The following is a 25498-nucleotide window of genomic DNA, read 5'->3' as shown; positions in this document are numbered from 1 at the left end:
TACAATAGTTCTCAGTGAAAGAAGGATAAGATACACAGACACACAATTAAACAATAATATAAAGTTCCAGATATAAAATATAGATAAAAAGATACAGCAAACAAGATGGAAAATCAGTGTTCAATCTGTTATATTTTACCAACTTATTCTACTATGTTATTATACTTGAATGTATCTTTCTTTTATCTATCTATCTATCTATCTATCTATCTATCTATCTATCTATCTTCTATCTATCCCATTTAAAAACAATTATTGAAATACATAAATATTTGCCCCATTGCAGGATTTTGCTTACAATTGGAAAAGTCAAAAGATAGAATTGGGAAAGCAACAGTTAAAACTGTTTCATATAAGCATATTTCAAATCCTCAGGCCCTATGGTGAAATTCATCTTCCAGTGTTAAAGCAGATAGGAGGAAAAGGGATTGGCACCATTAGCAATTATTTTTGAGAACTTGGATGACAGGTAAGGTCTCAGAGGACTGCAGCAGGTCAAACTCAATGCCTATTTTTAAGAAGAAAGGGAGGGAATCAAGAATCCAGGGATTTCATTCAAGTAAGTTTAATTTAACACCTGGGAAGTTTTTAGAGTAACTAATAGAGCAGTCAATCAGTAAACAGTACAGCCAAAGGAAAATAAGATAAAGAAAAGTAAGACAATGTGGCTGAGCTTTGTTAAAGAATGGGTATTATGGCTGATCATGAGAACGTTTTTTTTCCTAGTTTTTTCTTCAGTTTAAATAGCAAGGATACCAGCATGTACTGCTAGAATTGCATAGCTGTGACAGAAGTCTGAAAAACTGTCTGAAGGATTTGGATAATATGCCTAGTTCAGGAAATCTAGGGGCACAGGTTCAAGGGAGTGTAACAAAGTCAGCTTTTCTTTCTCCATTTTGATTTTAAAATAGTCTTTATTTTTCAGGCATGTCTATTAAAAATAGGTGGGGCAGATCAACATTTCCTGAGCTGTTTTATTGCAGGGGTCCCTAACCCCTGGGCCATGACCCATCACTGGGCCGTGTCCCATTCAGAACTGGGTCATGCACGAAACGGGTGAGTGCATGTGTGCAGCTCCACTTGTGAGAGGGGCGGGCACTTGCGTTCATACACAAAGTTCCACTTGCACAAAGCTCCATTCCACTCGCTCGAAGTGGGTATGTGCATGCCTGCCCCTCTGCCTCTCCATGCACCCGGCTGTCAAAGTGGAAAGGTTGGTGACCACTGTTTTATTGCACAGTTTTGCCAGTTTGCTACATTGTCCCTTGATGTGGGATGATGGCAGCTAACATTACAGAGTAGGAGAAAGGTGTTCAGACGGCAAAGAGGAGCCACATAAGTCTCTTAGAAAGACTTCATCTCTTCTTCCATCCATGTTAACATAAACTGATCTGCCAAGGTTTAGCATGGGAAATGAAACTTTAGGGAAGCCATAGCCAGGGTTGTGAGATATCTCACGTGTATCTGTGTATGCCTATAACAGAAACAAGTGTTCTAGTGCAGTGATTTATTTACAACTAATTATTAAATGCATATTACTTTTTAAACTTGTTAACAAGCTGTGTTTGCTACATGTACAGTTCCTTAAATACCACATTTTTTGAAGTATAAGACGCACTGGAGTATAAGACGCACCTTAGTTTTTGGGGAGGAAAATAAGAAAAAAGCTGATTGGCAGGTGGATCGGCCTCCCAGAATACCCCCAATCAGCTGTTCCCAGAGGTGAACTTTAGCAACAGGTTCCTTGGTTGTGAGCTCTATGCCTTGTTTTTTTTTCTGTCTCTGAAACTTCTGAAACTCTGTTTCAGAAAAAACTTTTTTTCTGCCTCTGAAAGCCTCCGAAACAGAGCTTCAGAAAAAAAGCCTCTGAAGCTCTGTTTGGGGGCTTCTTTTCTGAAGCTTTGTTTCTGATGCTTATTTCAGTCTCTGAAACCTCTGTTTGAGAAGCTAGGTGGGGCTACATTCAGAGTATAAGACCAACCAGATTTTCACCCTCTTTTTTGGGGGGAAAAGGTGTGTCTTATACTCCAAAAAATACAGTATGTACACTTACGTCTAATTTTTATGCATGTGTATATGTATACACACATGCCTACACACTCTATATGTATATTTGTCTTGTTGTCTTCCTTGATCATTCTTAAAAACGTTCCTACCCTCCATTTCCCCAAAGGGGAAATCTTGACAAATTGGTTTGTAGGCTTCTGTCCACAATGTATAGCACTGACTCTGTGTATTGTATAGGTTATTTTATTATTAGTTATGGGTGATAAAGGTTAATCTTGTTGATCATTTCAATAAGAAGCACATGACATTGTGTAGTGTGATAATTGTGCTAAAGGACCTGCAATCCTCTCTGAAAGATAATAATGCTTGAGCACTGACCTTATCTATACTACATAAACTAATGTACAAATAAGAATATAATTATCTTTTAAATACGTCATTTTCTCCTGATTTTGCAATGCTGTATTTGGATTAAATACATATTCAGATGCTTTTTCCCACTCATTTTTAGGAATTTAGAAGTTTAGCAATGATGGACCTTTGTCACTTTGTCTCAAAGGCCAGAGATCAGTCATTCTATATTATTCTAGTTAGGATAAGTGTGAAAGAATCCCATCATGATCTAAAATTATTTAAGTCTACTGGGAGATCTAACTTCTTACATTAGTGGAGAGGACCTGTTAAAGTGATTATTCTTGAAAGATGAAAAGTTGATGATCCTATGGAAACCCTAGTTAATCTGCAAAGGCAAGTGGCTGTCAAATTGATGTTGTTGTCAGTATCTGTTTCCTTCTTGGGTACGGAGTACTGGTTTCTTGATTTTCAAAGGGGATTATGCAGTAGACTATTTATAGCAGCAACCAGAGTAAAACTGGAAAAAAAACTTGGTCTAAATTACATTGATATCTTTTTCTTCCTGAGAAATAGAATTTTAAAATGGTCTTATACTTTTTAATCTGTTTGGATTTGGAGGCTGTTTGGATGCCCTCTTTTGCTAGGCTTTGGGAATTGAAGATCCTCAATAGATTTGCTCTTGGATTTTATATATTGATTTTATGTTGAAATGTTTTTTTAGAACTTTAGAATTATCTGATAATTAGATGGACCATTAATTAATTTTATACACACAGACACACATATGGATCATACTGTATTTATTTGATTTTATATGTATAGCATCTACGTTTTGGTGCTTATAATAGCAATGCTACTAGAATCTTTTTAGTATCTACTTAAATTTCTTAATTGTAACCAATTTCACTGAAGGGCTGTCTTCCAGATGCTCCGGCACTAGGAGGATGAATCTAACATCTATTAAAGACTGTAAGGCAAAATCTAATTGCAATGAATGGGAGTCAAAACAAGCTCAAGAATGCGTTTAGAAAATGCAGCCTATACTTTACAGATTCATAGAATATAGTAAGGTATTTGCTGTGATTTCACAATGCAATCTCAAGAGGATGTGTGTACTTGGCAGGGATGTTGCTGCATTCAGCACTTCTTATAAATGTACAAGTGATACCCTTCCTTAATTGTTCAGAATTCTTTCTGGGATTGTCTGTTCCTTACTCAGGCATTTGCAGTTGCCATATTCCAAATCTTGTTGAGTATATAACTAAATCATAAATGCTGTAACAAGAATGCAGTCATTCAAGGAGAGATTTGATGTGGAAATAACAGCACTATTTAATATCTTGCAGATGGTGCTGAGACTTTGAGATACATTTTTTAATAAATTCTTACTACTGGTTATTCTTATCTAATGCATTGCAGCTTGAGACTGATTATAACTTTTTTAAAAAAGTTAAAATTGGCCAGTAGAAATACAGAGTGGCCTTCCATTTACTAGTTCTTGATGTTATTGTTTTGGGGCACTCCTTAACATTTCCATTATATTGGCTCCATGGAAAATTGCCATATATTGATTTTTAAAAAATTGTTTACTATATTTTAGGATCTCTCTGTGTGTATACATGTCTTTCTTATTACATATAGAATTCTGGAGCATGAGTTTCAGTACATGCAAGATCAAGACCTAAACAAAGAATCACATATGCTTTAACTTCAGTTAAATATTAATGAGTACAGTAATTCTGGTTTAACCAAGATATGTTGCATGAATCGTCTGGATGATGAAATTGTTGAATTGTAAGCATTCATTTGTTCATTCATTCATTTCATTCATTTAATTTGTATCCATCTCAAACAACTGAGGTGGTGAACAATCATAAAATCAATTAAAATTACATATAAAAAAATATACTGTATATATTGCCAAGAAAAAAAAATAACCATAGACGTTAACATAACCAGGAAACTGGGCTTTAATACATTTGGGCCCCCAAGCCTGGGTCCATAACCAATTCTTCAAGACCTTATAAAAAACCAATAGGGTCATTGTCACAAGCTCTGGAGGCCAGGGCTAGAGAAGAGAAGATGTGCCTCCTAGTCTCATCAGACAGCATAACTTCACTGATGGGATCCTTGCCACATCCAACCTGTCAGACTGAATTGGACTTGTAGAAACAACTGGGAGGAGAAGTTGGTCCCAAGCCATGAAGGGTTTTAAAGGTGACCAGTACCTTGAATTGCACCTGAAAATGCACTGGCAACCCACTGTATCCCAAGAAATAGTGGTGTTATATGTGTTGAATATCCAGCACAATTTATTGTTTCTGAATGCTCCTCACAGGCAACCCCATGTGGAACACATTGCAGTACAGACAGGAGGTCTAGACAGGAGGTCACAAAGTCATGAGTGATTTAGAAGTATGCCCTTCTAACATTACCTGAGACCTCTGGTGCCTGACTATCAGAGACGTACAATGTTTGCATGGCCAAAAAAACACATTTTTCTTTTTAAAAAATCTATAACCAAACTGGATGCAGTAATGATAGAAAGACATTATGACAGCAACATAGGTATAACGTCAGAGCAGCCTACTTAAGAAAGTTGTGGGTTTTTTTAAAAAGAGAATCTACATCCACCTTTCTTGGCCACAGGGTTCTAAGCTCTTTTCAAATTTGTTCTATTTCCTGGATACTTCTTTGCTATTTACTTCTTTTATTGTTATGTTGTGATTTATCCAATATGCCAGCTTGAGCAGTTCATTGATTTAGGATGCTTTACCTATTCAATAAATAAATAAATGTATGGTTTAATTGATTTTCCTACATATTAAAGGCAATTGAACTACATGATCCTTTTGGTTCTTTCCAACTTTAGAGTTGTTTGCTTTTATGCTGTGCCAGCAGGCAGACAGGGGTTTAAAGTACAGTTTTGTTTGTTTAGAAAAGTGTGAAGATGCCATTTTTGTTTTCGTGGTTTGCTTTTCATTTTTGTTTGCAAGCTATGCCTATCACAAAAACTGATCCATCTTTTATCTTATCTTTTGACACACAACTGGAAAGTGTTGTTAGACTAAGGAGAAAAAGTCACAAAAATTTAACACTAAATGTTGCCTGTGGATATATGTTTGTTTGTTTATTAGTTTGTCAAACATGTACAAGATAGCAGGTACGAATATGAACATGGACATGGACATGGACATGAACGAAGGAAATGAATACAAATAAATGGGGACAGTAGAACAGGGACAGTAGGCACACTGGTGCGCTTATGCATGCCCCCTTTACAGACCTCTTTAGGAATGGGGTGAGGTCCATGGTAGACAGTTTAAGGATGAAGCTGTGGGGGTTAGAGGATGTAACAATGGAGTCAGGTAGAGGATTCCAGGCATTGACCACTCTGTTGCTGAAGTCATATTTTCTGCAGTCGAGTTTGGAGCCACCCACCCAAACTATATATGAGTGTTCTATTACAAAAGAACATCTAGTTCACCTATAACTTAAGCAAAGACTTGTCCATTTCTATCCACTAACTTACAACTCTACTCATACATATTCAGTTTATACAGTGTCTCTTGCACTATTACATTACCTTTCCATTGAGGAAAAAAATTGCACTAATTCTCTGATGGCCTGTAAAATTTGAAACTTCATCAGTGTTAATCTGAAAAAGATGTGTCTGTGTGTGTGTACACACACACTGTGATGGGTTATTGGTTTATTAAAATAGATGTATAGTTTCTGTCTGCAAAGAAACACAAGTTCTACTATAGGGGTTGGAAGCCTATTGAATTCCAGATGTTGCTGACCTATAACATCCAGCAGCCCTAGGAAATATGGCCAATAGGTAAGAATGCTGGGATTTGTAGTTCAACAACATCTGGAATAGCACATGTTGCCTACAGTTATTCTTTTAAGCTCATTTGGGAAGTACAGGAATACAAATTAAGTTTCATACTTACAGGAAGATCTCAGACATTTCCTTAAATCTATTGCTTTTAGAGCAGATGGCATTTACTTGCTTGATCTACTTTCTTTGCTTTAATTATATATTATAATTATATAATATATACATATACATATATATTCTAGTAATTCTACAAACAGTAGTGGGCAATAATATTTCTACACATTATTGCAAATCTTAAAGGACTGAAAAGTTTACTGATGAATGGTGCATTAATCATCTACCTCTATAAAAACGTCAGCTATATTCACAATCCAAAAAATGTTTTACTGTTTAAAGAGTATTCAGTTTTGAATTTCTTCTGTTCTAAAACTTTAGATGTATTTTACAGAACCTATTGCAAAATTCAGATAATTTTGTTTCTGTGCTAAAATGAAAGGAAAATAGTGTTCATCCATGCACTGTGTTTCAAGGTACTTAAATATGAATCAAATTAAATTCAAGACATATGCTTAGAAAATTACTAACCTATCCATAAACCAAAAAAACTAAGAATTACAACAATCCAAGTAGAAAAAGATAAATCTGAGATTAAATAAAATTGCTTAATCCCTTTGCTGCTCAAATGCTATCCTAATCTAATAGAACCATATGACCTACTTTTAAGTATGGTACACAATTCTGGTTTGGTTTTCTTGCAAACTCCATTAGACAAATTTGGATAAAGAAAGATTGAATACTAAATGATATCATTCCGATATATAGCTACCTTATTTAAAAAGAAAAAAAGCATGCTTAATTCATAGAAAGCTCTTATTTTTTTAATCTGAGTGGATGTTTTTATTTTTCAATATTTCAGTGTACAACTCAATTTTTCATACAGTTCTCCTAAATATCTGTGGCAATTCTTTATATTTTACTTCTTATCTTCACTTTGAAGATAGCATTTCTTTGAATATTTGATTATCATAGGGGAAGGATCTACTAATTAAATCATAATTAGAAGATTGTGCCTGAAAATTCATTTTGCTGTTCATTATGAAGCTTCAGGAACATTTTAAAAAAATCTGAATGGATGCCAATATTTGTGATATAGAGTTGGGTGAAATTCTTCATTTTATTTTATCTCATTGTCATTTTTTTCAGCCTGAGGCTTATTTCGTTTCTACCTCAGGTCTTAAAAATATGAAAATACCCCTTTATAACATTTCTTTAATATAATTTCCTAATATTTTGTAATCACTTAATTTTGTAAGTAAATTTCTCTAATTGTATGCCATTTATAGATTCATACATACACACATGCACACACATATATAATACATTTATACATACATACAAATAGACTGTATATAAATAAATTTCAGGATAAATCATTAATGATGTGAATTTAAGCTAGTGAAATAAATTTCCTTCATATACTTCTGTGTTTTCAACATGTATATATTCAACCGAGTAAAGACTCGTAATAATAAGATTTATCACTCTCTTCTATTTGCACTTCTCCCTTTGGTGAGATGTCACCATGGCCTGATGGCCTCTACGATCTGCTACACAGTTTGCATTTGGGTGCTACAAATCTGTCATTAATATCTATTAACTGTTGGTGTAGCAACTGTGTTCTAACCTTCTATTCCACATTAGCCACTGGTCATATGGATTAGAGCAGCGGAAATGACTGAATCATAGCTTCACCCATGCAGTGTATTGACTTTCACAATAGAAACTGCATGTTAGAAAACTCCAAATAGGAATGGCAATCCTTGGAAGAAGACTAAATCCACTGCACTGAAACCATATCAGTAAAGAAGTATGTAAATCATCCACTGCTAAATATCTAAGACTGCATTATTTGAATCTAAGGTAGCATCTCTTAACACTTTCAGGCAGAAGCCCTTTCCACCCCTATAGTATCAGATATTTTTACATTCAATGTTTTATGCTTCCAAACTATTATTTTTCCACTCCAGTGAGTCTTTTAAATTGTTTCCCTTCTTTGTTAATTGTTTTACTAAAACAAGGCCAGGATGCTGTCATATTCAGAAACAAACACTTAACCATGGATTAAATTCCAGTACCAGCTCTTTGACATTAAAGAAGAATTGTTTACACTGAGAAGGCAAATTGGTATACACTTATAGTATGAATGTGCACGTATGAAAATTTAACTAAAGCCCCATCTGAGGTAAATTCACAAAGCAATATCTGCTCTACCTCCCCCACTTCAAAACAAAGACTATTGTGTGAAGCATCTTGTTAAATTGAAGCATTTTGCCTCTGAAGTTTCAAGTGCCATTTTGAGCCACATTACACACACCTTGTATAGTTATAATCCATAATGTTGGTCCCTTACATTATCTGAAAATTGTATTACCTTATCTGGCAATTATCAATAAAGGTGTTCAAATATAGCTGAAAAGCTTGATTCTTGTCTGTTTGGAAAGGCAACATAATGGTCTTTGTAGAGTAAAACTCTTAAGCCCCAGTACAGAAACCCAGTTTGAGACTTTTTCTACCTTACTGAATATCTATTTATTCTCCTTGACTTCACATCATCATCAAAAGGTAACAAATGGCATATAAGTGAGAATGGAGAGCTATAACGTTACATGCATTTTCACAGTTCAATTACCTTTTATTGAAACACTGTCAAGGTGCAATAGGAAATTCAAAATATTTACGTAGGGTATTAAGTGAAAATATGTTGCCTTCTTCTCATTAGCTCTTTGGCGACATCAATAAAAATAAATAATATAATTGAAATTATTTCAGAGGGACCCAGGGAACATTGACTGATTTTATATGCAAATTATAGCTGCAATGGATTGCATCTACAAAAGGGGAGGTGATATGATGGACTATGTAAAACTATAGTTTCCTAGGAAGGAGGGAGCCAATTGCAAGAAAGGTGATGAGACAAGAGGCAACACAGCTTAGAACTGTGTCATAGAAAAAGGAAGACATTTAGGATAGCTACTCCTTAGAATCTCCCAGGGTGTACCATTGGGGTGAAAGTACCATAGGTGGAATCTGGCAAGATTCTGTCTATTGGTGTGAGCAAATAAAGAACTGAACTTTAACTGAATTGTTCTATGTCACTCTTGGGCTGCATCTGGCAACATCCTATCATCATTCATAGACTTCCACTTTAAAATAGAGAAAGGTTATGGATTTAATATATACAGCAGAATATTATCAAGAGCTATAAAGTAAATTATTCTAAAAGCCCTTATCTGTTGCTTTGTTTTTAGCCTTGCTTTGCAATCAGTAGATCTAAATGGAGAGAGAGCTAGGAAATCAATCCAAAAGAAAGCTTGGTAACACCATAAAACACTTACAAAACAATTACTATCAGAATTAATGGATTTACTGAGAGATGATGAACAGTCAGTATCTCATAGTGTAAATAAATGTTCAGTTGAAGCTTTCAAACAAAAATAATAATAATTGTAATTGTGTTTAATTTTCCCAAACTACTCCAAATGGCAATTGAGGTTCTGTGATCAAAGCCTGGCTCTTTATATGTGTGTGTGTCAATATTACACGTATGCAGTGGAGGGGTTTTGTTCATGTTGCCATGTCCATTATCTTGACTTTTTCACATACAAATCCCACAGACCCTAATGTTCTAGTTTTATAATTCCACAACATAAAAGGAGTCAGATATTAATTCCAACAATAAAAATTGCCAAACTCTTTCAGATCAATCTCCTGTTTCATAGAACTCAAACAGATCAGCAAAATTTTAGTAACAAGTGTACTTTGTCTTCTCTCCGCTCGTTTTAGCATTGTCAGTTCCTAAATCTTTTTTGGGTGGAATTATTTTCACAAAGTATCCTCAAAGTTCATAACTTTTGTGAAATTGGGGGAAGTCCTTACCAACTCCTCTTTTCCTTTTCAATTTTTAAAGAAAAGGGAAAAGAGATCTTAGAGAGAGGCAAGTAAATTGTGGGTCTCATGTCTAGGAGACTAGATTCAAGTCTACCCATCCATGGTCATGATTTATTGAGTGACTTGGCACATCAGGTTTTTTAGGTATAGGAATAAAATCAATCTTCACTTTGAACTCAATGATGAAAAGTAGGAGTGGAAAAGGAGGAGAAGGAAGAGATTAAAAGTAATAATTATTGATCCTGCTGTCTACCCAAACCTCTTAGCTGGATCTTGCATGACCTGGTGCTTTTCTTGCTGCAAAAGAAATATAGAGTTCCAGATCATTCCAAACTCCGTGAAATGAACCAAGATAAGAAGAACATTTTCTAAATCCTTTTCTGTAGTAGATTATCTGCTAAGCATTCACAAAAATATAAATGATTTTTCATCCTCTAGTGTTACTGAACACCACACAAGTTTCTTTACATGATTACACTTTAGAATAGAGAGGTAAAACGTTCCTCAATCCTACAGATTATTTCCTGGCTATCTGCATTGAAAAAATGATTTCCTTTTCATTCCTGTACAACTGGAGGGTGAGAAAGAAGCATTGTGAAGAAAGGAATCTAGCTAACATTTGGCAGGATTGGGGAGAATCTCCCAGGTTGTCTTGGTTCCATAGAATCAAGGTTCCCAATCTCTGTTTTAGAAAATAGGCTACAATTTTAGGAAAGGCTGGCCTGTGTGATGGTGAACTGGCACTGAGATAAGTCATGTTTAACATGCCTCAAACTTGGAATTACTTGACAGTTCTCAGTTCATTAAGCCTACAGAGAAATTTGTTGGTCTTTAAATAGAAATGGCAGTTTCTTGATTAGTGTGCTCTCACTTCCCCTTTTGTAACACACTTTCAGTTTTACATCTTCGTTTTTGATTTAAAGTTCCTATTACTTCTCTTTTATGTTCATTCTTTTAAATTGTGTCAAATTTAAATCTATTTCTCACTTCAGATAACAATGTCTAAGGAGATAATCTAAACATGCAAAAATCCCATCCCATCCTTTTTCTTGTCTTTTTTTTGGGGGGGGGAGATAGTATCTGGTGCAATGTTACTGTTGATTTGTTTTGCTAGCTTGTAATGCATTTGAAGCAATGGAGTTTGAAAGTTCTTTTTTGATTGATCTGTCATTTCATTTTCTTTCTTAGGTATATATTTATTAAAAATGGCTTGGCATTTTTTTTCCTCCTGATTATTGAATGCATGGATATACATGTTTACATTCACAGGTTTCTTTGTTTGTTTGAATTTTATCCCATCCTTATTTTATAAGTAACTCAAGGAGATGAACATATTTATTACTCTTTCTCCTCCTCTTTTTCGCCACAACAATCCCAGAGAAAGTGAACAATCCCAGAAAAAGTCACTGGCCCAAAGTCACCCAGCCAGTTTTCATGCCTAAAGTGGGGCTAGAAGTCACCATCTCCTGGCTCCTAGACCAGCACTTTAATCACTACATCAAACTGGCTGTAGGACATACACTACCTCTTATTTGTTTGCAAATAAACTCCTTTTTCCATGACTCCAGTTCTAACTGCAGTTGTGATCTGAAATGTTATCTAATAAGAGATGGAAATGAGAGGACTGTTTGTAGTCCATTCTCCAACAAGGAAAAATAAACTCTATATTCCTATTTCTGAATGCCATAGACAAAGAACTATCCCAGATTAGAGTTAATGAAATATAATTAGGTTACGTTAAAGAGGCAAAAATGTTTTTGTTTTATCAAGATAAAATTATTGCAGGATCCTCTTTGGAACCATTAGATGAAGTCCCATTTAGCACCTGCACACACATACTTATAGACAGAAATTGGTATCTCTTAATTTCACTGAATGGGATTCTTATCCCAAATAAATTGGATTATTTTTCTGGATTAGAAAGAAATTCTGTGAGGAGGTGATTCAAAGTATTTTCTGTTTGAAATTAAGCTCCTGTGTCTTTAATAGCAATTGCTGTCAGTCATGAACAATGAAACCCACATGTAAAGGTTCCAATTTAGCGGTTTATCACTCAAGCCTATACATAGGAAGCTTCACTAACTGTTTGCATCTGAGTAAAACTAGGTAAAGTTCAACCGCATTCATGAGGGTTGGACTTCATCATTTGTATGACAAAAAGAATTTAAATTAATTCCCCACTTGACTCTCTCCCTCACCAGTCTCTCACTGACATCTACATGGATTCTATAGGTCTGGCTTTTCTTCAGTGGATGCAGGGATACAAAATTTTGCTTGTTGCCTAAAAGCAATCAATATATACTGCTCAAAAAAATAAAGGGAACACAAGCAGAAGACATCCGAGATCTGAATGAATGAAATAGCCTTATTAAATACTTTGTTCTTTACATATAGTAGTTTATATACTGCTCAAACAACTAAAGGGAACACAAAACTACTGTATGTAACAAACAAAGTATTTAATAAGGCTATTTCATTCATTCAGATCTCGGATGTCTTCTGCTTGTGTTCCCTTTATTTATTTTTTGAGCAGTGTAGTTAAACAGTTATTTTTAAGTGATGGGGAGAAGGGGGTGCATCAGAAATCATAGTCTCCAACAGACAACATGGAGAGAAGTAACATTCTTCTTTGTGTTACTATGCCTTGCATTATCCTTGATGATATTCTCTTAGGGGGGAAAAAAACCTTAACACTTTTTTTTTTCATTCAATTGTGACTGATTCTCAGAGAATGCCTGGACAATTCCCTGCAGCTTTTTTAGCAAGGTTTTTCACAAGTAGATTGCCATTGCTTCATTTGTAGGGCTGAAAGTGAGCAGCCAAGGTCACCCAGCTAGCTTTGTGCCAATAAAACATTTACTTGCTTCAGTTTATTTTTGTGCAAATAAATTGTGCAAGTAAAACATTTACTTGTTCCAATTTATTAAAGCTTTAACCTTGGCTACAACCATTGTACAAAGAAATGCAACACAAGTGTTTGCGATAAATCAAATGACTAGAACCCTTATCCTTAGATTTCCTCAACTACATGAACTCACCTGGCAAGTGTGGTCTTACATGGATTTTATCAGCTATGTGGGATTTGGTAGCCTAATTTCCAAAACTAGAAATTTTTCCTATTTAAAAGCTCATAGGAGCAAACCAGGTGGTGTACTTTTCTTCATTAAAAGTTGATGAAAACATAACTTCTATCGTTCCTCAACTTTTAAATCCCAATTGATATCCATATTTCCCTTCCCCCTTCCACAACAAAACCCAGTCTAAACCAGTTGAGTGATTTTTTAATCCACTGGCTATTTCAGATGGAATACTATGCCTCTCTGCCCTTTTGATATGGATGTAGGATTATTGCTGAATGATTGTAATCCTTAGTCCATAAAGAATTTTTTTTAAATCCAAACTTTTTGGAATAATTATCTTAACAAATTTTTGTTCTGCTATGGCCCTGAATATTATTTCTCATTTATTTATATCGGTTTATTTGTATTTATAATTTTAAAACTTTAAAATAACGTCTTAGCAAATAAAAGGGCAACATTCCCACCTTTCCTTTATTTCCATTTAATAATGAATACTTCATTTTGAAAAAAACAGGAACATTTGTGTATTCTCCTTTCATAGAAATTATTTGCAAAATATTAAATCAATTAAAGGGTAAATTTTAAAAAGAGGCATATAAAATAAATTGTTAAAAAAATGGTTTAATAGCATGAAATAGAGAAATCTGATTTGTTAGTACTCAATATGTATAGTACAGGGTGGATGGGTTCTACTTACCTTTACTACTGGTTCACAACGGGACCACAGATCACCCAGGATGATGTCGTGGTGGGTGGGTGGAGCCTCCCACCGGTTTTACTACCAGTACTATAGATCTGGACTAAACCGGGAGCAACCCACCACTGGTTTATAGTAAATAAAAAATATTGTTGGCAACTTATCCAGATCATTGTCCTGCCCGCTAAAAGGTCCAGTGAGCACCCTCATTATTCAATGAGCAATTTATTAAAAGTAAACAATTTGACTTTGATTATAACTAGTATTTAACTTTCAACAACTAACATGCATTATTGAAACATAAATGTTTATTTGGGCCATTATATTAATTTTGTTCAGTATTTCTGTAGATTGAAAGGAGAAGTGTGTGTGTGTGTATGTGTGCATGTGTGTAGCAATTTAACAAAAAATAATAGTTAATAAGAACAGTACAGTTGATAATTTAATAATATTAGTAAATAATATTATTACAGTTCTTAAGCTTAACAGACAAACCTCTATACTATACTAATGTGTTGCAAGATGTTTAATATACATATTTTTGTTGTGCAATAATCCTGTGTTACAATTTTGGAATGAAATGTCATGTAGAAATAATTTTTAGTATTTGAAGTAGATGTAAAAACTGTAATTAATAAATTGGTATGACATATAGCTAAGTCACATATATCGAACAATGAATTTGGTTATCCCTGGAAGATCAAGTACAAGATAATTCTCAGCATGCACAATCTGTAAAAGATATTCATATAGAGAATTAATGTAAGTTGCCCCCCCCCCCCGCCCTCAAATTTGAATCTAAAAGAAATATTGGGAAAAATTATGAGAATGTGCTAAAGATCTGTTTTCTCTCTTTTAGGTGCTGAAAGTGTAGAAGCCCAGTGTAAAAGATTTGAAGTTAGCTCAAGTGAAGATGGTAGAGTGCTTTTCTCTGCTGATGAAGAAGAGATTGTCATTGGAGCAGACAGACTGAAGGTCACTGGTAGGTAGTAAGAGTGGGGTTGCTAACCCTGAATGCATTTCACTTGCAGGGGGAAAAATTGGGAAGATGAATTTATAATGTGTTTTATGTATTTGTATGTGTATGTGTATGTGTACATAAATTTTATGTGCAATGTATGTATATATGCACAAACACACATTTGTGTATGTGTGTATGCATATGTGTATATATATGTGTGTGTGTGTGTGTGTGTATATATATACATATACATACACATACATACACATACACACATCGGTATATGCATATATACAGATATTTATGTACATATATACATGCATACATATATACACATCATATATTGTATGCAAGTTCTATACATCTGTGGAATCTTTTAGAAAGAGGGTGAATGCTGTCCATCATTATTACATTCAAGATTTGTACCAATAGATATATTTCATGACTCTGAATTAAGAACTGTAATTTTCTTCTATTGTAGGAGTACAATTTTATCCTTCAAGTTACAATTTTCATTTCTTGTTCTTTTGGCCATTAAAAGTTAAGTTAGATAGTGCCCTTTGGCATCATAAAAGTTGTGATTATATAGTCAACTATATAATGTACTCTGAATGTCAGATCTAATTTCTCTGTGATTTAAGACTAATATAGTTATAGTACTCAGACAAAATTATTAACGAAGGAGCATTTTCAAACAGTAAAGTCAGAACTACTGAATTTCAGGAATGATTTTCTCTCATAATTTTAAATTATTTCTAATGAAAGATTATTTGTTCAGCATACTATTTTAATTCATTGATATATATTCATCAACTTGATAGTACAGATGGTGTACAATTTTTTTCTGCTGAAATCGATTGGATGCCTTTTGTTACAATAGTTTTTTACCTAGCAGGTCGTCATCAGAGTTCCACACCCATGATTGAGACATGGATGTTAAACCTCTTACCCAAAGTAGAGGGTTTAATAGGACCATAATTGTATCTTTTGGAAGTACAAAATCTCCACTGAACATTGCTCAATTCAGATTCCCACTTACAGAAACATTTCACTTAAATATACATAATGCTTCAAACTGTAATATACCTTCTATCCATATTGCTATATTTTTTTTCTGTATTTTTTAATAATTTTCAATAATTTTTTTTAAAAAAACCTAATATACCTACAAACTATTTCTGCATGGGATAGTCTGTTCATCTTTATAGGAAATAGTGTTGAGGGCTTGCCCGTAGCGGCTATAAAATATTTCTACAGGGCTGGTGCAGAGGAAGAATACAATTATTAATTATAATGTCATCTAGCAGAAAGGATTAAAAGATTAGATTGATTTACAATAAAATGAAGCGTACGTGTTTAGACATAATGAGAGTCTTTCCCATAATTTACAATTATATAGACTTCCATTAAATTAACAAAATATATAGATATTAAATATTTATTTTCCTTTTCATTAAAGAAATTGAGATTAAACATTTATAAAATCCAAGCAGCCAACCTGTCAGGCCTGGTCTAACTAAATAACTATTGTATGTTTTTCTGTATTATAAGCATATAAGATGTGTATCTAAAGAGATGGAAGTCTTTTTTTAAAAACTCAGTGATATTTTTTGACAGAATGTCATGTCACAGGACATATTATAGATGAACTGATGCAAGACATGGACATGTAATGTAATTTGAGGTCAATGCTCAAGGGCAAGTACAAAGACAGTTCTATCTGTCTTTTTGGCTTGGGGAATATAATGCCTTTTGGCAGTGTTCTAGTTATACCTTGCAATCGTAATTCATTCTTTTGTAACCCCAAGGCTACATGACATGGGTCATCCCTTGATGACCACTAGAGAACTGACACATTATAGAAAATGGAGGCCAACATCCAACATGGCCTATGTTTGGTCCCCTGTAGAAAACTACTTATTTTCTGTTGTCTATATATCCTTGGGCAGCTTGGCTTCTACGTATTTAAAAGAAGATTTTCCTATTTTAGTTCTGTCACAACCTTTGAAGTTAATCCATCTTCATCAGACTGTGAATTGACTTATATATTATCATTTTAATATCTTGCCTTCCATTAAAAATTCCAAGCAATTAAGAATGATCATTTAACATCAATGGGAGAAGAACTTTTAGTTATATAGCCTAGTTTCAATATATTCTGGGACACTTAAGCTAAGCAACATGACTGGAAAGATTTTACTCCCAAATCTAAGTAACAAAAAAAAGCTAACCTTTTTTAAACCTTAACTGTCAAAGAAAATACCCTTGTGCATTGTAAAAAGAAATGCTGTCCAACTATTCTGGTGATGCTAACATCAGACAAGAACAAAGCTTTCTAGTCAGATTTCCTTCTCGGTGGAATATGATTGAGATCATGAAAGAAGCTTTAATCAAAGTGTATGAAAAATTGTTTTGAGTTGGATAAGGAGATGGAGGTCTCCATGGCTTATATCCTGGCCAATTATTCAGACAAGATCAGGAGAAAAAGAAGGTGGTCTAAGAAGATCTAGAAATGCCTCACTTTCTTTTCTAACTTAGACTAAACCTCTTAGTTTCATCTTCCATCTGCAGTGGAAGCAGCTACACATGATCAGTGACTTCCAAATATTGTCCTCCAGCATCCAAAATAAGGCACCAATAAAATACTATTAAGATAAAATACAATTGCAAGCAATGTTTTCACCAGGAATATGTCAGTTTTAGAGCAAAATCGAAACTTGAAGAAACTCTAAAATACCCTTCAAGAGGGGGTAAAAAATCATGTAAGTCTCTTTTAACTAAAAAAGAGCAGGTACCACATTTGGGTAGCAAAACCTGTCCAAATCATCCACCAAATGAATTCTTCTTCATTTTAGCATTTTGTGGAAACTGTTCTCATAAAATATATATGTATATATAATTCATCTCTTGTAGGAATCCTTCCAAAAGTATAGACCAATTGGTTCAGTCCAGTAACAACACCAATTAGATGTATACTTCAGTTTACCTTGGACATCTAGAAAGCTAGATGAGAGTCCTTTCCAAGACCTTAAAAATTACTATGCAATTGGAACTCAATGGCTAACCTGGTTAGAACACTGGGTTGACAATCAGCAAGCCTGTGTTCAAGATCCGAATGCTGCTGGGTGAAAGGGTGAGCTCCCATCATTCATTCCAGCTCCTACTTGCAGTTCAAACATGTGCAAAAGTGAGTAGATAAATAGGTACAATTTTGGTGGGCTTATTATCAGGGACATGAAAGGAGCCTCGAACCCTTGCCCTTGCTGTGATGTCCCGTTGCCTGGAGGCCGTGCGGATCTGGATGGGGAGAAACAAGCTCAGATTCAACCCCTCCAAGACCGAGTGGCTGTGGCTTCTGGCATCCCAGTATAGTCAGCTGGTACCATCACTGACAATTGGGGATGAGATCTGGCTCCCCACAGAGAGGGCCCACAACTTGAGTGTCCTCCTGGATTCACGGCTATCTTTAGAAGATCATTTGATGGCCGTGGCCAGGGGTGCCTTTTATCAGGTTCGCCTGATCCGCCAGTTGCGTCCCTTTCTGGATCGGGACGCCTTGCGCACAGTCACTCATGCCCTAGTCACCTCCCATATGGACTACTGTAATGCTCTCTACATGGGGCTCCCCTTGAAAAGCACCCGGAGCTCCAAATGGTCCAGAATGTAGCCGCGCGGGTGATTATGGGCGCAGCTCGTTGCACCCATGTAACACCTCTTCTACGCGAGCTACGCTGGCTCCCGGTGGTCTTCCAGGTGCGATTCAAGGTGATAGTCATCACCTTTAAAGCGCTCCATGGCTTAGGACCTGGGTACCTACGAGACTGTCTTTTGCCACCAATAGCGTCCCACTGACCAGTTCGTTCTCACAGGGAGGGACTACTCAGGGTACCGTCAGTCAAATTATGCCGACTGGCGACTCCCAGGGGGAGGGCCTTCTCTGTGAGGGCTCCAACCCTTTGGAATGAACTGCCCCCTGAGATACGAAATATCCCTGATCTCCGTGCTTTCCACCGTGCCCTCAAAACCCTGATGTTCCAACAGGCGGGGCTAAACATATGAACATGTGAATGTTTTTAAAATGTTATCTAATTTTAAGTTCTATTTAATTGGGCCAAACTATGTTATAATAATAATTTTAATTAGCAATTTTATGATGTTTGTGTATCTATATTTTTCTTGACTGTACACCGCCTTCAGTCCTACGGGAGAAAGGCGGTATAGAAATATAATAATAAATAAATAAATAAATAAACCTGGAGTCCCCCAGGCAACAGTGATGCCACTACTAATTCTTTCAATCCAGAAGCACCTTGGTGCTTCCAACTCAAACAGACGAGATTATGCAATTGGAGCAAGGCAAAACCCCCAGGATTTAATCCCTGCAGATTAATGTCAAATGACAGGCTTCTATCTTGGCCAATTAGTTTACATTAAGGAGATTGCACTTTTCATATTCCATCAGAATGGAGCAAATCCATCAACCTTTCACTAAATATAAAGGAAAATAAAAATAGTCAATCAAATTATGACCCTATTACTTTGCTAATCTTTTTTTATACAAACTATATGCTATACATCTTAATGGGAACTGACTGATTAGCTGTCTCAGAACAGTATAATGATTGCAAAATAAAATGGCTTAACAGAGAATCTGGTTGTAGCCAGATGATAGGTAGGTAGGTAGGTAGGTAGGTAGCTAGGATAGATAGATACTGTAGATAGATGTATATGTATATGTATGTGTGTGTGTGTGTGTGTGTGTATGTATATGTATATGTATATGTATATGTATATGTATATGTATATGTATATGTATATGTATATGTATATGTATATATGTATATGTATATGTATATGTACAGTGCATTCAGAAAATATTCAGACCCCCTTCACTTTTGTCAATTTTGTTGTGCTGCAGCTTGATTCTACAGTTGTTGAAATTCATTTTTTTCTCATTAACCTAAATTCAGTACTCCATAATGACAAAGTGAAAACAGAATTTTAGAAATGTCTGTAAATTTATTAAAAATAAAAAACTGAAATATCACATTGGCATAAGTATTCAGACCCCTTGCAACAACACATGAAATTTAATTCTAGTGTCTCCCATTTCTTTTGATCATTGCTGACACATTTCTACACCTTAAATGGAGTTGACCTGTGGTAAATTAAATTGATTAGACATGATTTGGAAAAGCACATGCCTCTCTATAGAAAGCCTCATAGCTGACAATGCATACTGTAACAGAGCAAAAGCCATGAGGTCAAAGAAACTGCCTGCAGAGCTCACTGACAAGATTATTGCAAGGCACAGATCTGGGGAAGGCTACAATAAAATTTCTGCTGCACTGAAGGTTCCTAAGACACTGTGGCCTCCATAATTCCCAAATGGAAGAGGTTTGGTGCAATCAGCACTCTTCCAAGAACTGGTCACCCGGTCAAACTGAGCAATCAGGGAAGAAGGACCTTCGTAAGAGAAGTGTCCAAGAACCCAATGTTCACTCTGACTGAACTCCAGAGATCCTGTGTGAAGATGGGACAGAGTTCCAGAAGGACAACCATCACTGCAGCCATCCACCGATTTGGGCTTTATGGAAGAGTGACTAGATGGAAGCCTCTCCTCAGTGCAAAACACATAAAAGCCCACTTGGACTTTGTGCCTCACCGTCTGAGAGTCCTTCAGGTGCCTTATGCAAACTCCAAGTGAGCTCTGCTAGAACATAGAATAATGTTGGGGTTGGACTCTACTGTTTCCTGCTACCAGATTTGGATTAAAGCTGCATAAACGTGCATGTTATTGCATTACATACAAAGCATGTTAAAACAGTTACAATAGATGCCCCAAAGATACTTTTTCAAGAGGCAAACAGATTTTCTTGTTTTTCTTTGAAGATCTTTTGCTTCTCATCCAAGAAGCTTCTTCAGCTCTGATAGTAATATAATAGATGATAATATTAAATATTTTTATGGATTGGAAAAGTAATAAAAATGACAAAATAAGGAACATGTACAAGTTACAAATAAAGTTAGAAAAAGATAAATAAATCAATGGGAACATACTTAATAATATTCAGAATATAAATGATGAAGTGTGTTTGAGAAAAAATCACATACTTCCTGCAATGACTGACAACAGGGTTTATTGAAGATGTGTAAAGTGGTTTTTGTGTGCTGATTTATAAACCAGTTAAAATTGAAGATAGACAAAAACAATATTATATATCTAACTCATTCAGCAAATTTAAGCATAACATTTATAATGACCACATTGCTGATGGTTATTTAGTAAACTGTCATGCATAGTTTTCTGGAGCGGTGATGTCATTTGAGAATCCCAACCTGTCTTAATAGGCTTTTATACTGATTATGGAAAATTTTACATTCTTTACTCTTTCTTTCAATATGCCAGTACATTAGCAAATGTATTGCTAGAGACCAGATATGGCGACTTCAGTTCACACTAGTTGCTTATTCAGGGTGGCACAAACATTCATTTAAATGTAGGCTTGAGTACCTTTATCTGCATACCAAACTATCTATTCCCCTAATTCTTTTGCATGCACATATGTTCACACAAATCCTTTTTCCTGTAGCAATCTGTTAGCAGATTGTTGCATTTCCCATATAGTATTTCTATATAATATGAAAACAGTGGGTTTATGGATAATTGCTACGTGAGGCTGGGAAGCTTAAATCATTCTCTCTTCCATCAATTTTTCACTGTATTAGTATTATAGTCCATGAGAATAGATTGATTCAGTTATTTATCTGAAGTAAAAAGTAATTTGTATGTTCTATTGTTACCAATTACCCTGTTTCCCTGAAAATAAGACATCCCCTGATAATAAGCCCTCCCTGAAAATATTTAAACTCAGAGCTGGAAATCAGGTAAGAGGGCAAGAGGAGCCCCATCTTGCTCCATGCACCCCAAAATAATAAGACCTCCCCGAAAATAAAGCCAAGCACTTATTTTGGGGTTCAAAAAAATATAAGACAGGGTCTTATTTTCAGGAAAACACGGTAGAAGACTGTTAGGCATGGTGTAGTTAAGTATTATTATTATTATTATTTATTGAATTTCTATACCGCCCTACTCCCGAAGGACTCAGGGCGGTGCACAGCCATGAAATAAAACACATAGATATACAAAATTTAAAATCGAATAAAATGAATTAAATAAATTTGGCTGAATTAATACCCAATTTAAAAGTATGGGTTAATTATCCCAAAAGGGTCCCCTCTGACAATCCAAATGCAATTTTTCAATATTTTTCTATTTCTAGATGTTCAAGCCATTCTCCTTTAAAAAAAGTATCAAATGTAAATGTAAAATAAATTTTCTTATTTTCTGAATGCTGTAAACATTTATCTACTTTTCTTAAATGGCATCATTCTTAAGGATTATCTTATTCTGAAGATGCAGTGTAATGTCCAAGCAGCATAGAAGCAAGATACAATCTAATGTCCAAAAAGGATTTCTGTCACAGGATATGTGTTCTAGAATGGGTGGCTTTCTCATGCATAGCTCACTTTTATTGAGTTGAATAAACAAAATGACTTTATTCAACTTTGATGAACATATCAAATCAGATCTGATGTATAGGAGAATCAACAACTTTTTTACTGTCTTAAATAAAACTAATTTTAAGTCCAGAAAATATACAGTAAATGTGTATGCATGTCATGTACATTAGATATTATTCAGACAAGTTCAATTCACTTGTCATGCTTTTATTTAAGGACTGTGAAGAAGAGAACACAAGAAAAGTGATTTATTTATTTATCAAATTTGTATGGCCACCTATCTCACAAGAAGTGACTCTGGGAGGCATACAACAATTAAATAAGAACAACACTTACATAAATTGATTGCTATAAAAATATAAAGCAATCATTATTAAACATGTAAAATATACAATCACAGGAATGAAAAGAGTGAATATATCAACAGTAGAGGTATATTAAAGGGTTACTGGTTCCCTGGGACCCCAAGTCTACTGACATAGCAATAGCAACAGCACTTAGCCTTATATACCACTTTACAGTGCCTTACAGCCCTCTCTAAGTGGTTTACAGAATCAGCATATTGCCCCCAACAATTTGGGTCTCATTTTACCCACCTCAAAAGGATGTAAAGCTGAGTCAACCTTGAGCCTGGTGAGATTTGAACTGCCAAATTGCAGGTAGCCGGCAGTCAGCAGAAGTAGCCTGCAGTACTGCACTCTAATCACTGCACCACCATAACCAGTTCTTGAGTGAATTCAGAAACTTTAACAGGGATGGAGCAAACCTGACTTTGTGTATTGGGAAGTGGGGGTTGAGGGAGATTGACTTCCCTTTCAATCCACTGGAACTTTCACTCATAAGATCACATCTAGGGTTAATAAGGAGATATTATTCTATATATATTCTATATATAATATTTATAATATATAGAATATATTCTATATATTCTATATATATAATATAAATGCTATTCACTGGCTGCATCACTGCCAAAGACCATTATAACATTTTTTGCAAGAAGTCAAAAGAATCATCAAACTATACATACCGCTAATAACTCCCCAAACCAAGAAAAATATATTACCCATAACAGTAAGGAAGCTTCAGACAAAAAAAACCCCTCCTCTTGGCGCAAAAACAAAAACTGGCTACATAGCTAACTTTAAAAGTCGCTACAAAACCATATGCTGACAGATAAAGGCAGAATGCATCAGTTATCACAGCAAACAAGAGGAAAACCTAATACAAACTAAATCCACCTGGGCCTTCTACAATTATGTAAACAACAAATTTAAAGACTCAAGATCCATCCCACCACTAAAAGGAACAAACGGGAAAGACTGTAATGCTGAAACCGTTAAGGCCATGCCCCTCATTTCCCAATCATACCACAACTACTCACAACAATCTACTACATGTCGATTTCACAGAAGATGCCGTTGAAAAGGCATTACACAACCTAAAACCATCTCTATCAATTGGCCCTGATGGATTATGTGCCTACTTTCTAAAGAAGCTCTCACCACCATAGCAGAACCACTTAGCATAATCTACGAAATATCTTTCAGAACCAGCTCCTTACCTAACTTATGGTCACTAGCCACAGTCATCCCTATCTTCAAAAAGGGTGACCCCAGCCTAGTTGATAATTACAGACCAATCTCATTATGTTGTGTCACCTGCAAAGTCATGGAATCAATCATAAATCAATCCATTACCCTCTACTTAGAGACTAACAACCTACTCTCTAACAAGCAATTTGGCTTTAGAAACAAATTGTCCTGCAATCTGCAACTATTACACTGCAAAAACATATGAACTTCAAAACTCGACCAGGATAAATCAATAGATGCAATTTATATAGACTTCTGCCAATAGATGCAATTTATATAGACTTCTGCCTTTGATTCACTGGTACATGACAAGCTACTTCTAAAATTAAAATCTTATGGCGTTTCTGGATTCCTGCATAAGTGGATAGCTGGATAGTTCCTATCAAACATGCAACAAGTAGTCAAAATAGGGAATGCCTTATCTAACCCTGCATCTGTTAACAGCGGTGTCCCCCAAGGCAGAGTTTTAGGACCCACACTCTTTATACTTTATATAAATGACCTTTGAGATCATATTATAAGCAACTGCGTTCTCTTTGCGGATGATGTAAAACTATTCAACACCACTGACAATGCTGCTACTCTACAAAAAGACCTCGACTATGTGTCAGAATGGTCAAACAATTGCCAATTCCAAATCTCAAGCAACAAATGCTTTGTCTTACACATTGGCAAAAAAAATCAGAACACAAAATACAAGCTGATTGGATACGACCTAACAGATGACCCTCACTCTGTCAAAGACCTTGGTGTACTCATCTCAAATGATCTAAGTGCCAGAGCTCACTGTAACAGCATTGCTAAAAAAGCATTAAGAGTTGTTAACCTAATCTTGCGTAGTTTCCACTCCGGTAATATTGAACTGCAAACTAGGGCATACAAAACTTTTGCCAGACTAATTATTGAATACAGCTCATCTGCCTGGAACCCATACTGCATATCGGACATTAATACAATCGAACGAGTTCAGAGATATTTCACAAGAAGAGTCCTCCACTTCTCTGCTCGCAACAAAATACCTTATGCCACCAGACTTGAAATTTTGGGCTTAGACAACTTAGAACTTCGCCGTCTTCAGTCTGACCTAAGCATAGTACATAAAATCATCTGCTACAATGTCCTACCAGCCAATGAATACTTCAGCTTCAACCAAAACAATACAAGAGCACACAATAGATACAAACTCATGGTAAACTGATCCAAACTAGACTGCAGAAAATACGACTTCAGCAACAGAGTTGTCAGTGCCTGGAATGCACTACCTGACTCTGTGGTTTCTTCCCCAAATCCCCAAAACTTTAACCTTAGACTGTCTACTGTAGATCTCACCCCATTCCTAAGAGGTCTGTAAGGGGTGTGCATAAGCACACCATGTGCCTACCATCCCTGTCCTAATGTTTTCTTTTATTCATATCCTTTTCATGTATTTATAAATATGTTTACACTTGTATCTGTCATAAAATACATGCTTGATGAAATAAATAAATA

General features: G+C 35.4%; 1 protein-coding gene across 1 annotated transcript in view; it reads left to right on the top strand.

The window, feature by feature from the left end:
* The window catches only part of SGCZ (sarcoglycan zeta), a 579653-nt gene that overhangs the window by 524052 nt on the left and 30103 nt on the right, over positions 1 to 25498 (top strand). The window contains exon 5 of the mRNA XM_034442790.3: positions 14790 to 14912. Within this exon, the coding sequence (XP_034298681.1) occupies positions 14790 to 14912 (123 nt within the window). The remainder of the gene's footprint in view (positions 1 to 14789; positions 14913 to 25498) is intronic.

Source organism: Pantherophis guttatus, chromosome 8, assembly GCF_059756535.1.
Source record: "Pantherophis guttatus breed Tessera chromosome 8, ASM5975653v1, whole genome shotgun sequence".
NCBI lineage: Eukaryota > Metazoa > Chordata > Lepidosauria > Squamata > Colubridae > Pantherophis > Pantherophis guttatus.
This window is presented reverse-complemented; position numbering and strand designations above follow the sequence as displayed.